Raw genomic sequence first — 14603 nt, 5'->3', positions numbered from 1 at the left:
ATATGAAATGGTAAAGATATACATATATATGCAAATAGCATAATAACTCCTAAAATTTGGTGTGAGAATTAAATAATGTATAAAGTAATGTTCATAGGAGTGACACCTGAAATCTTATTAGAATAAACATATACACAATCTGAAAAGATTTTGTTTTTGCAAAATATAGTTTGATAGAATTGTTTACCTGATAGTGGAGAAAGCCACAGTGGCAGAAACAAGTTGCAGCAGACAGATTAGCACAGAGAGAAAGTTATAATCTTTTGTTTAGATTTATTTGAAGTTCTGTTGTGGCATTGTTGTGTTCATAGTGAGGATCAAGTTACTTCTGATCTCTCCTGATTAAACTCATATAATATATATATATATATATATATGTGTGTGTGTGTGTATGTATATATAACATGCACATGCATCCCACCTTTACATTGTTCAGGTGAGTGAATGGGTTCCCATTTCTTATGCTTTCTGCAGATGGAGTGATGTTTATGAATACATGTCAAAGAGTAATGCACCAGAGAGTCATTTGATTCTGTTATAATTTTAGTTACCACATTATAATGTTTAATCTGATATTTATGACGTCAATTTTATGGTGTTATAAAGATGTTTGAATAATATTATGAAATTAATCCATAGTCCATGCACCAAAATAGAGATTTGTTTTTGTAATAAATTAAATTTTATATATTTATGAAGCTTTAAGTTGTGAATCGGGAAAGTTCCATTGCATAGTTATTGGGGCATTTGGGTGGGCCCACAGATTGGGCCTAGCGGGTTTGTCTTCGATGAGGATGTCAAAATCTCAATCAATGCCAACACGGGCGTGAGTTGTCGGCTCAGCATTGCGTCATTTTATCGGCTCGGCTCGGCTCAATCACAAGAGACCTCGCACGTGAAGGGAAGGGTTCTCTTCACACGTGTCAACCATCTATTGGTGGAAGCTTGATTTGATAGGTCTTGACCCACGTGGCATGCAAGATGAAAACAAGAAACATGTCATGCAGTTGCATCTTAGTGGCTTAAAAATGATGAGATTTTTCGAAATGTTACAATATTCTTTCTTTCATATATTCATTTTAGATTTTGTCTGATGTCACAATTATGAACTTAGACACATTACTTATAAACATTGATAATAAATTAATTATTAAAAAGGAAAACAATCCTCGTCTTGCAAAAATTTTATACAAAATATGGGTTAGAGATCTCGGACTAAATATAAAGTTATTTTATATGATACTTTTAAGTATATATATATATATATATATATATATATTTCTCCATCTTTTTCATAAAAAAATTAATATATTTTCATGTATAAAATATTAACATTTATGAAGAGTAATAAATGATTATTTTTCTGAAAAGATAATATTTTAATAAATTATTGTAATATTTAGTTATATATTAGACATCTAAAAACTAAGTAGGTCTTTCTTAGGGTGGAGTTTAAACAAAAATTTAGATAGTTTGATGTTTTATTCTTTTGTAGTAGTGAAGTCTTTCTTCAAATTAATTTGAACTATCAGAATGTATTAAACATAGTTTTGTATCTTGTTTTCTATAGTTTCTACGTATGCTTGTATTTTTTGTTATATTTTAAAATACACGTCTTCCGAATTATATATATATATATATATATATATATATATATATATATATATATATATATATATATATATATATATATATATATATATATATATATATATATAGTGTGTGTGTGTGTGAGAGGTATAAAGTATTTGGCTAATTAATGTTATGATAATAAAAGAAGACATTTATTTATAAAATTAATCAATTTAATAATATTTTTTCAACAATAACAATAAAATTATTGAATGGTTCAAATCTAAATTATTTATCTTTTAAAAAATTATTTATCAATTAAAAATTTTAAAACAATACAAAATTTTATAATAAATTTGTAAAAAAATAATGAAATATAAATTATTTATTAATATTTATTTAAAATTTAAATATTTTTATATTATATCTTTGTATGGAAAAACGGGTCAATGTGTCCAATTTGATTTCAAGCAAAGTGAGACGTATTGACTTGCAGATGGAATTGAATGAAAAGAAATGTAACCTACTCTATTTAAAAGTGAATATAAAATTGATGTATCAAATATATGGTGATGTAAAATACTAATTTGTTTCTTTTTAACAAAATACTTGTTTTATTTTTTTAAGTTCATATACATGTTATCTATTTTAAATTAGTTAAAATAAAATACACAATTTAAAAATTACGACTTAGTTTTTTCTTTAATAACTGCGAATTCTATCTCTAGCATATCTTAAATTTTCTATTATTTTAATGTCAAAAGTATTTGAAGTTTATCTTGATTTCGAATTATTCTATTTGCACCGAAAATAATATTTTATTCTTAGATGTCTATTTCAACACAAATAAATACAAATTAGTCAAATATATCGTGCACTATATGAATATTTTCACATAAAATATAAAATATGAATTAAAAAACATAAATAAAAACTTATTATAGTAATAGAAAAACTATAAGTAGAAATGCAAAGTTAATTCAATTAAAACGATCATATACAATATAAACAAACTGTTATTGCAATTACTATTAACAAATCAATATTTATTATTAAGTGACTTTAAAATAAATTGGTTTTATTGTGGGACTTCCAACTATATTTGCAATTTATTAAAAATAAAACATTTTAAACTACATAAAAATATATAATTTATTCATAAAAGGTGTATGTATCATAAATTGAGAGAAAAAGAAAAGTAAAAGAGAACACCCTAAAAAAATTGTTATATAATATTAGTCCACCTAAATAAATCACAGAAACTTAATCTTTCACAATTAAATCATTAATTTTCTTCAGTAAGAGTTCCACCAAACTAATAACTAGTACTTCTTCTAGAAGGAAAATAATGGTGATGTTCTGAATGCAATTAAGTTCAACTTTTATGACAGAGAAAAAGAATATATCTGAACCCAAACATAAAATATATGTAATTTAATTTTGTTCAGATTAAAAGTTTAGGGTTTAGGGTTAGCTTGTTAATTGTTTATACATGTTTGTTAAAATAATTTTAACTTCACAACTAATAAAATAAAAAAAATCCAATAAATATAAATATAGTAAATACGTGGTTTAAATTTAATAGAAATAGAAAATGAAACTAAACAATGGCCAAAAAAAAAATTGTTTGGTGATTACTTTTTCCACTCCCGAATCAAAATATTTATAAATTTAAAACCACTATTATTTTGAACACGTATAAAACAATTACGTTGGTATGTTTGAATTTGTTTATTAAAAGAACATTTTACAATATTTTCACATTTTGAAAAGTATATATTTCTCAAAAGCAGCCTAAAATATAAATAAAAAACATATAGAAGAGAGGTTGTTGGATAAATTAAATAAATCAAACTACTTTTTCACATGTGAACATTCTTTTTCAACAATTACCGCAACAATTTTGACTTTTTGCTTTCTGTTGAACAGAAGGTTCAATAATTGAATGGCTGAAATTCAATGTAAAAACAAAAGGAAAAAATTATATATATATATATATATATATATATATATATATATATATATATATATATATATATATTACATGTACATGTATATGTGTATGATAAAGTTTTTGATAAAGTGATAAACTCAATCAAAAACCAACCAATTGTTGGAAGACTTAACTGAGCAGCAACTTTGATGTGTATATAAATATTAATAAAATAAAATTTGTTTATGTATAATTTAGAAATAAAAATTAAAAAAAGAAGACGAAGGTGTTTTCTACTATTATGTATAAGCAAAACACAAGTTAATTTTAGTTTATAAAAAAGATAATTTATTTTAGCTTCTCTCTTTCATTAGTCTCTCTAAGAAAATTCGTTGGAACAAAATTATAACCTCGTTGAAAATTTAAAAAGGATAAATATGGAAAATCGATAGCCATCAAAATGAACAAACCGTTTGTTAAACGATTAAGAAATCTTTATTAACAAAGTAAGAAAAAAATTCTAAGTGAATTTGATAATATCTAAATTAGTTATTGAATTTTGACATGAAGTTAGATTTATTTGTCTTTGATATATTTATTAAAAAAATACATGTTAAATGGTGATCGAAAGAATTTCCTTCGATTTTTCCAAGAAATTGTGTACTTCAATTTTTTTTATTGTAGAATTAGGTTAGTGACAACATTGAATGTCCTTAGGTCAACAACAACCTAATAATTGGGACTCTATTATCACTTTCTCATAATAAATCACATTTTTCTATTACCTTTTTTAGAAATATATTATATGGTTTTATATTTGAATTTCCTAAGCTGGCTTTGGCCTAAGGTGGGTGAGGATAATATGATGTTGACTCCCACGTGCACAACACAGGCCCACACAATCATGTCCTTTTTTTTTTCTTTGTTTGTTAATACTTCTAGAAACGAATTCACCGTTGTTAATTACCGTTATTACGGTTTCATTCATCATGAAAAATATTTGTTGTTTAATTTGTTAATAAACAACATTGTGTTATGTAACCATTGTTGTTAACAAACATTTTTCACTTGTCATACTGTTGTTAAGCAGTTTTTAGATATCATACGAACATTTTATAAGATAATTTTAATGTTGTTGAGTTTTCTTATTTTGCAATTAGTATGACACTAACTCTTTTGGTTAATTGTCGGTTTAATTTATATGTTACTAGCGTAAACACATACGCTATCACGTATGTGTGTACATATTTTTTATATATGTATGATATTATATTAATAATTGATGATATTGTAATGTTATTAAGTTAATAAACAAAATAAAAGTATATTTATAAAAAATAAAGTGAAATGTATGAGAAAATATTTGATGGATAGTAGGAGAAGAAAAAAGAAGGAGATAAGTAAATAGTTTTATAAAAACTTGTAAAAGTAACCATTAATTTTTAAAAATTTAATAAATAATTAAATTGTAAAGGATAAAATTGGAATTATGAAATGTGGACACAAAAATAAGATTATCTCCTTTATATATAGTTATAGATATATAAAATAAGATTATATTTATTGAAAATAAAATAAAATATATCAGAAAAATGAAAGAATAACGGTTCATAAAAAAAAGAAGAAACAAAAGAAAAAGAGAAAAAATAAGATAGACGATTTTATAAAAAGTTTATAAAAATAACGGTTAATTTTTAAAAATATAATAAATAACTATATTTTAAAGGATAAAATTGATATTTTGAAATGTGGACAAAAGAGAGAATTATGTATTGTTATAAATATGTAATTGTGTCTAAAGATATATTAGTTGAAGTAGATTTTTCATTTTATCAATCAAAACCTCTTTCAAAACTGTACAAACTTCTTAAAAAAGCATCACATACTATTTCGTTAAAAATAATATTTTACATGATTTTTATAAATATAAAAATTAAAGACAAAATATAATTTATTGTAATAATTTAAGAAAAAAACTAGATTTAGCCGTTACAAAATTATGAAAATACCCAAAGAAAAAGCCTTCAATATACTGTTTCAAACTTGATTGAAAACACAATCTACGACTAGATTGCGCAACATGTTAGGATTGGGCATTTGCTTTCTGGATCCCATCAATTTCTTTTTGCACTCCGTCAATTTTTTAATGAAATTTTATTTCTGTAAAAGTAACTTTCGGAATATTAATTCCGAAACAAAATTTCAGAAATTTTTGGAAAAACATATGTTGGAACGAACTTTCCCGGGAACAGAAGTTCTTGAACTAAATTTTTGAAATAAAATTTTCGGAAATAATGAAAAATAGTTTGGAATATATTTTTTGAAACAGTTTGTTAGAACACAATTTTCAGAATGTACATAAAATCTTCTGGAATGAATATTCCAAAACATTATTATATGATATGTGTTCAGGATTTAGAGTTTCGAGTTTTATTTTCTGTAATGAACATTCCAAAACATTCTTATGTGAAACTTTTAAGAACACATGAAATATTTTTGGTAAAAACGTTATAGAATGAGTTATTTTAGCATTTTTTTTTTCTCTTTTTCTTCCTCTACAACGTTTGGTAAATAACGTTGTGTAATATTGAAGGGTATTTAAGTATTTTTCTTGTATTGTGGAACGCAGAAAATAAATTAATGGGTACAAGAACAAAATTGCCTTATGATTGGGCTCGTATTCCTGGTCCAATGATACTGTACACACAAAAAAAATCAATAAAATTACGTATTTTATCTTTTAAATAAAGATTATGTTAGGAATTAAAAAAAGAAAAAGGCAAGAGCATAAGAGTTAAAATTTAAAGAAAGTTATGAGAAAATGAACAGATATTCGAAGCTGTTTAAAATAAGGAATGAAAGAAAGAGAAAAGATGTGAAAGGCAAATAGGTTCTTCATTTATTTGGTTGAAAATAAATTACAAAAAAAAAATCCAATTGAATAATTGTATTTACTTTCTTTATCATTATAACTATTAAAGTATAATATTAATTGTAACTGTGCAAAATCAGGATGGAGAATGAGAAATTTTGAGGCTCAAAAATTTGTAATGAAAATGGAAAGACAATAATATCTTTGACGACAAGTTTCCTAGCTACTCTGAGCAATATATATCAAATAATTCGGATAAAAAGTATAATAATATTTAAAAAATTTCATTTTGATTAACCTCCTTTTTTTGATTAACATCAATGTGGATTCTCATTATATTTTTAAGCACCCAGAGACGTTTTTCTATAAATATTTTTTATGAGAGAAAAATACCAAAAAAAATAATATTTAGCATCATGAGCGTGTGCCACGTAACCTAAGTAAGATCGAAAATCCTCACGTGTCTGAGATGAAATAATAAATATCCCCTGCTTTTTATATTAAAAAAAAAAAACCGATCATGTTTATCTTAAGACAAACTAATCACGTGTTAGTAAAAAAAGGAGACAACTTTAAAAAGAAAAACAAAAAAATCAAACATCATAACCTTTGTTGTTGAAGGAAGGTTGAAGAGAGACACGGTTCAAAACATTAAAAAATGCTAAAATAGAAAGACAGGATTTTTATTTTTTTCATGAGATTGGGGAAACACAACGTGTGGTAACCATGCAGTCTCTTACCCTTTGGTGTTGCCTTGCACTTCGCCAAATGCAAGAGAAAGTGAGTGCGTGCAAAGGAAAATAAGAAACAGAGACTCGGTCACTGCCTCTGTCTCCAATCATCCACATTCATTATGCCATGTTACTCTCCCTCTTATACTCTTTGCCTCCGCTTCCTCATCAATTCAACAACATGGTAGGGTCACTCACAACGTTCTTGCATGCTGCTTCTTCATACTCATTCCGGAACAACCCTACTTTCTCTTCCAACAATATTCGGTATATTATTATTTCACATCTCAAGTTCAATCCCTTCTCACTTCTTTTACATTATTTTGTTGGTGAAGCCCTCGTGGTTTCATGGTGGCCTTGTTTTCCAACTCAATCTATCTATTTATCAATCTATCTATCTATCTGTTTCAGATATTCCTTTTTCTCTGTGATAGACAAAATTATCTCTCTCTTCTGTGCTTGCAAGATTTAGCCTTTGATTTTCTTGTCGTTTACGTCTTAACTGACCTTCATTAGGGTTCTTGTGCTTTCCAAGTGTTTGTCGTTTGTTTTCAGCTAAAAAGTTTAGTTTTTGACAACTGGGTAGATTTGTGATTTTTTCTTTAATTTCTGCTATGTTTTGAGATGTTTTCCTCTTCTTGTCAATAATGTGGGATGGGATCAGAAAAACTGTTGCGTTGGAGCTGGTGAATTTATTTTTTTGCTCTTTGTTTTGATTTACTAAGAATTGCTTGTGGATGGATTGATTTGTTTTTGCTGGTTAAATTCGCCAGCAGAGCTTGTTTCTGTTGTGTGGTTTTGAGTTTCTGATGCTTCTGAAGTGGTTTTTATGCTACTGAGAAATACTATGAGAGGATTGAAAAGTATGTTTTGTGAAATTGGCAGAGATATAAAATTGTTGCATGTGGATAGTGTGTAGAAGGATGAATAGGATGAGAGGGGGAATTGAAGAGAGCAAGGAGATTAGTCCAATGTTTCCAAGATTGCATGTTAAGGATGCAGAGAAAGGAGGACCAAAAGCACCCCCAAGGAATAAGATGGCACTCTATGAACAATTCAGCATCCCTTCTCAAAGTTTTGCACCAGCATCACCATCCTTGTTTCCACTCCCGCTCAGAAACTACACACCTCATACATCATCAAGCCACGTGAGTCAAGTGCAGTTCTTCAAATTCTTGCCTTTCATAATTTTCTGTAACATAGTATCTTTCTCTTATTTCACAGATACTTGGACCCCAACTCTGTTTTTCTTATCTCTATCCTTTTGATAGATGTATTAAGCTTGAATAGAGGTATTAAGTTGCGTGAATTCATTTGAGAGTACTAGACATTTTCAAACATAGTTTAAGTAATAGTGATAAACAAAATACACAAGTATTCTTTTCTTTTAGCTACTTCTTTCTCTTATTCTCAAATACCTATCTGTTTCTGCCCCCTTAAATTTTGTTTAGGATCTTTGAATTATGAATATCACTCTTTTTTTCTTATGGAAGTGGCAGTACCATCTTTTTGATTCTCAAGTAGTTATGCTTTCTATCTAGCATGGTTTTTGAGTTAGGAAATAATATAAAATGTTTTGAATTAGAGAAGCTTACAAATTTTATGGAGTTTAACTTGCATCTATGTACGCTCAAATAACTAAATATAAATTTTGCTCCATGATTTTAGGAGTTGCTAATGGTGACTGAATAATTGAATCTGAAATTAAATTATCCACTAACAACTAAAATCAAGATACTATATTCTTATGAATTTAATAATTGACTTATTCAAAATTAAAATAATAATTATTTTGACATCATCCTAGGAACATTTCCAGAACTCCTTCTCTTGGAGGTTGTAAACTCTTATCTTCCTAAAAAAATTAACTTGCTGATTTAGAATGACTTGGTAAAGACATGATCTCCTGTTCTAGTTTAATCTTCTCCTACTGAAGTATTATCGTCTCCCTCTGATATATTTGGGCCGTAACATGCACAACATTTAACTTCTTAGTAAACTCTTTGATTTTCATCCTTGGGTGATTTTTTTTTTTCGCATCAAAACTTCTTATCTTTGTATCAATAGCCTTCAATTTTAAATTCAGAGTTTTTAGACCCTTCTCCACATGCTCAACCTTTTCAACTTTCTCTGAAGCATATTTTGTCTTTCTAGTGACATACCATACTTCCTTTTCTTTTACCATGTTCTAGCTTGTTGGCTTTTAGCTAGTAGAGCATCTTCAATAGCCTAAGGATGAACATCAAAGAGTTTATTAAGAAGCGACAAGCTAAGACTAGAGGTGTAACTTGTGAGAAATTTGATTCAACATCCATTTTCATAGGTCTCTCAAGAAGAAACTCGGGTACCACTTGTTGGTTTTTGTTTAAGGATAGAAGAAAAACAATCGAGCAAGGAAATAATATAAAACTTTTATTGAATATGTCTTGTACTTAATTACATTGACATAAATTAAGAGAAATCTTGCTCCATGATTTTTGGAGCAACTACTAATAACTGAATTATAAAATTTAAAACTAAAAGACCGCAGATAAAATCAAGATATTACATTCTTATGAATTTAAAATTAATATGGAATGCTCGGTGAACATTAAAACTCGTTGAGGAGCTAACGCGTAAATGTTCACTGAGCATTCCATATTATTTGGCGTGAGACTTAAACACTCCACACATACTACTCAAGTCCTTGGCAGGTTAGAAGCATCCATAACACAAACGTGATACATGGTTAGATATTTATACCAATAAGTTTTTCTGTTCATCCTTTGCAACCATTTTTAATTGTTATGTTTTTGCTGTGCTGCAGATCAGTAGCAACCAAAGCATCCAATTCAACTCCAGTGCTCCTTCTATTCTGGCTGAGAAGAGTCAAGCTTACAATTTTAGAAGGACTAACTTAACCAAATACACGGTGAGTCGTGAGTGAGAGAAACGAAGAAGCCTACAAGTTACCAAATTTAAACTTCTTATGCTCATTGTCATTTACTAGTAAACACAATTCATTTCAGCAAGACAATTTCATCAATAGTAAGAATTCTCTGAAAGCACTTGATGGTGAAGATGCTTTTATAACTTCTGGTTCTGCACATGGAAAAGGCTCATGCTGTAGCATCATCCAAAATAATAAAGATGAAGACGGTTGTAATTTGAGCTGTTCTCTTAAAAATCTGAATTCATTTAGAAAGAAGGTGAATTCACCTGGTGTTGTAGACCTGAAGTCAGCACAATATGGGAAGATCCAGATGGAGGAGCTTACAAAAGTGAGTCAAAATGGTCAGAAGCCAGAGGAAGTGCTCTCGTTAGATGGTTTTGGTGACATGACAGATGCATCATTAATCTCATTGGTGCAAGGTAGGGATTCTAAATCAATGAATAAAGAACATAAATCTTTGAAGGATGAAATTAGAAGTATTTCAGTAGATAGCTTGAAAACGTTGCAAGGTAACAGTGTCCATACACATGAAGAACATGCAGCTTTTGGGGACAAATTCAACTCAAGGGACCATCACATTGAGAAGCCAGCTGCCAGTGATGTGCACAAATGTTCTGGAGAGTTAGAGATTGGTAGAAGGTTCTTCCTTGACAAGGGAGCTGGGAACGAAGATGAGGAGACATCGGTTATGCATATTTCCCCTGACAATGTTGTAGGAGCTATAGGTGAACAACAATTTTGGAAAGCCAGAAGAACTATCGTCAAGTAAGTTTACCTGTCTAGTAACATGTGTTTATGATTTGGCCTTGCTCTCTTTCTGTTAAACTACTTCTGAACTTTGCTGATTTTGTTATTGTTTGCTGAAAATCTTTATAAGTTTTTGACGAACTTACAGCCTTGCAATTCTCAAATTTCAATGCAGATTGAATATAGTGATCTAGTTCTTGGTGTGTTCATTTTTCATCCATTTATTTTTTTTGAACATGGTATTTATATTATGTTCCATACTTTGACCTGATACTGACATTGCTATTTTCAGCCAACAGAAAATCTTTGTCATGCAAGTGTTTGAATTGCATAGACTGATAAAGGTAATTGCCAAACTAGATACTCTTAACTGTTTGTTCTATTAAATATATGCACCTCGTCTTCACTCATCATAACATGAGAAGTAACTTCACATTTCTTGGAAGCAGGTGCAAAGATTAATTGCAGGCTCACCCCATATATTGCTTGCAGATAACCTTTTGCTTAACAAGCCACCACCCAAAACATCCACAACCAAGAAATTTCAATCTGATTTTGTTAGTGAAAAACCATCCTCAGTTGCTAAACTTGACAGTAAATCCGTGAAGGCCCCTACTGCTGAGCATGCTACAAACAGTGCAGTTGAGAAGATTCCCATTCCTTGTGTCAACAACATAACCAAAGGCCATGCTAATCAGCTGCCAAACTATGGCCATCACTTAGCAAACCTTCCAATAGCCTCCTCTGATACAAATTCCAAACAGTCCCCAAGCTATGTCTACCCTCCACCAGGAAACCAGTGGCTAGTTCCTGTCATGTCACCATCAGAAGGCCTAGTATACAAACCAGTCATAGGGCCATGCCCTCCAAATGCAGGCTTCATGGCACCCATATACGGCACTTGTGGCTCAGTTAGCTTCAATCCTTTAAGCAAAGATGCTTCTTCAGAAGCAGCTCTTGCTCCAAGTTCTCACCAAAAGTTTGGAATCCTTTCTGGTTCATCTTTGCCCCAGTTCTTACCACCACCATTCATCCATAATCCATCTTCTATGTCAGCTTCAGCCGTTGAGCAAATGGGGCAGTCCAATGGTCCTGAAAACCACAACTCATGTGGAGAAGTCAATTCTGCCATAATATACCAAAGCTCATCTAACATATCCAGCCCCACAAGCCAAGTGATGTCAAGAAACATTTCAACTCACCACTCACCGAAAGATAAAGAACCACAGAGAAGCACAGCTAGCAGTCCTTCCAAGAGGGGGAGTGCTGGGGAAGTGCTTCCTTTGTTTCCTTTGGCTCCAACATTTTGGCAAACAGAAGATAGGCACACTCAGGTTGAACTGCAGCCAAGAGTAATCAAAGCCATGCCTCACAATCCAAAATCAGCTAGTGAATCAGCTGCAAGGATATTCAGATCAATACAAGAAGAAAGGAAACATTTGTAACTAGTAACATGTTCTGTCTCATGACAAGACATGTCTGTTTATTCCTGATATTTCTAGTTTGACACTCTAACACTGTATGTACCTATAACCATTTTTGTCTGATAATAATATTGCATGGGTGGAAGCAGAAGCAGAAGCAGCATTGTAAATTCATGAAAACAGATAAAAAAAAACATTTGTACCAATCACTTGAAGAAATGCAGAGATCTCGGCAGCTCTTTCGGCCTTGTACAAACAAGTTATTCAAATTATTTATAATATCTTAATTGTATAAATTTGGTGATCCAAATTTGATTCTCACTCAAATTTTAAATGTGTAATTTTTATTTATTTATTAACTTAACATTTAATATATTCATTTAGGAAATGTAGCAATGATGTAGAGTTGGAAACTAAAGATATTCATTTAGGAAATGTAAAGAGAAACGTTAGTTCTTAAACTTAGATCCATAACCACACAATTGTGGATCAGTATAAACATCTAGATCTAGCAAATGTAGAATAAAAATAACAAAATTATTATACGTTAAATTCTTAAATAGTTTGAGTTAAAAACTAGCATAGTATTTTATTGAATTAATATATGAACTATAAATATATATAAATCTACAAAGTTGATTCAAATTTATGTGTCCGATTTCAAAATGTTTATATGTTAAGCTTTATCTTTATTTTGAAATTATCTGTTTTAAAAATTTCTTTATTTTAAATTTTATAATTTTTTATATAAAAAAACAAGTAAACTACTTTTTTGTCTTTAATATTTCCTAAGTTAAGTTAAATATACCCATAAAGGAAAATTGATGTTAAATTAAGAATATTTCATATTTAAAATAAACAAATAAGTTTAGAGTGACTATAAACTTTTATCTTATTTCTTATTAAAAAGTTATTTAATTTTGTTCCTAAAATAAGTTGTTTAGATTTAATTAAATTTTAAGTTGAAGATAGATTTGAGGTGGATCTTTATTAAAAAAAAATCATTGTCTACTAAAAAAATTATATTTCTTAATTGAGTTTCAATCATTTAATATTTTTTGTTGATTAGATAATGTGATTATTATTTTATCCTGTTATCTTTTAAGTTGTTGTCTTCACATATTATTTGTCTTAATATACTAATATAATAGGCAATTCTTATGATTGAATAAGAGTAAAATAAAATGAAAAGGGAAACGAAAACTTAAATATAATGTTGGGAGACTATAATTTGAATAATAAAATAAACGTTAGATGAGATTGAAAAGAAAGTAATAACGAAAACATGTTGGATAAAGATAAAAATGAAAATAAAAATAAATGAAGAGAAAGTCTTTTGTCACTCTATTTTTTTTTTCAGTTTATCTTCATAGAAACACCACGTGTTGTATTAACACATAATTAAATTATTTAATATTAACACAAAATAACATTTGAAAATAAATAATAAGTAAGTATTTTTAATAAGTATAATTAGACTTGAAACTTAATTAAATATTTTTCTTTTCTTTTACTATATGTTATACTAACTTATATGATTTTTTTAAATGACAAACATTTACTAGTGGCCGATAATGCGAACATTTAATATCTTTAAAAAATATTTTTAATTTTTTAAAATAAATATTTACCTTAAAATGAACTTCAAGACTTAAAGTAGTAATTTTTTTTTTTCACGAACATGTTTACTTTTAAGCTAAGAAATATGTAAAGCACGTTGAATGATTATTTCCGCCATTTTGAAAGAACTAAAAATAAAGAAAAATATTTTATGCAAACCAAGATTAAAATTTATTCATTTCCTAAAGGGAACAAACAAATCATTATTTTTAAATTGTGAAGTATAAAATATATAGAATTTGATATTAAATCGAATTATAATATTTTTGGTTAAATATGTTTTTTGTCCCTTAAGTTTCAGTGAAAGTTAAAATTAGTTTTTTTTTTCAAAATTTTTGACCAATTTAGTCATTCATCTTTAAAGATGTGTGAATTTAGTCATTTTAACAAAATTTTATTAAGTTTATACGACGTTTCAAGCGTATTTCATAATAGTATTTGAATTGTTTATACCGTTTGACACATCTTAGCTTCAATGTTAACTCAAATATTATCATAAAATGCGTTTAAAATATAAAATAAACTTAACCCTAAAAAGAACTAAATCCACGTATTTTTAAATATGAATGATTAAATTGGTATAAAGTTTCGAAGAATGACTAGTTCCAAAATTTACTGAAACTTGAAGATCAAAAACATATTTAACCCTAATATTTTATAGTAGTAAAAAAATGATTTCCTTTTAAAAATTTATCAATTGTTTAATAAAAAGTGTAACATACTATCAATTAAGACTCTTAGGCATACTTCAAGAAAGAGCATATTTGAAGCA

The 14603-nt window shown here is 28.4% G+C and overlaps 1 protein-coding gene across 6 annotated transcripts; it reads left to right on the top strand.

Annotated features, from left to right (window-relative positions):
- The first annotated feature begins 7072 nt into the window (after positions 1–7072).
- Positions 7073–12538, top strand: LOC114166161 (protein HEADING DATE 3B-like). 6 transcript variants are annotated; one of them, XM_028050840.2, is made up of 7 exons: positions 7074–7375; positions 8021–8256; positions 9915–10019; positions 10117–10459; positions 10583–10805; positions 11080–11131; positions 11237–12538. In XM_028050840.2, the coding sequence occupies exons 1-7, from the start codon at positions 7318–7320 to the stop codon at positions 12230–12232; spliced, it is 2013 nt and encodes a 670-aa protein (XP_027906641.1). In that variant the 5' UTR covers positions 7074–7317; the 3' UTR covers positions 12233–12538. The 6 variants fall into 6 exon arrangements, with proteins under 6 accessions (XP_027906636.1, XP_027906641.1, XP_027906640.1 ...); XM_028050839.2 differs by having other exon boundaries at positions 10574–10805; XM_028050838.2 differs by having other exon boundaries at positions 10550–10805.
- Positions 12539–14603: the final 2065 nt, after the last annotated feature.

The sequence above is a fragment of the Vigna unguiculata genome, chromosome 10, assembly GCF_037176805.1.
Source record: "Vigna unguiculata cultivar grain cowpea cultivar isolate G323 ecotype 2 chromosome 10, ASM3717680v1, whole genome shotgun sequence".
Lineage (NCBI taxonomy): Eukaryota > Viridiplantae > Streptophyta > Magnoliopsida > Fabales > Fabaceae > Vigna > Vigna unguiculata.
The sequence above is the reverse complement of the archived record's forward strand: the minus strand, read 5'-3'. Positions and strand labels throughout refer to the sequence as shown.

Bases quoted from the DNA above. Each gene is read 5' to 3' on its own strand.
- LOC114166161 (XM_028050835.2), top strand. From the start codon at position 7,318: ATGCTGCTTCTTCATACTCATTCCGGAACAACCCTACTTTCTCTTCCA. The intron at 8,257-9,914 runs GTGAGTCAAGTG...GCTGTGCTGCAG, and splicing joins CTCATACATCATCAAGCCAC to ATCAGTAGCAACCAAAGCAT. The intron at 10,020-10,116 runs GTGAGTCGTGAG...AATTCATTTCAG, and splicing joins CTAACTTAACCAAATACACG to CAAGACAATTTCATCAATAG.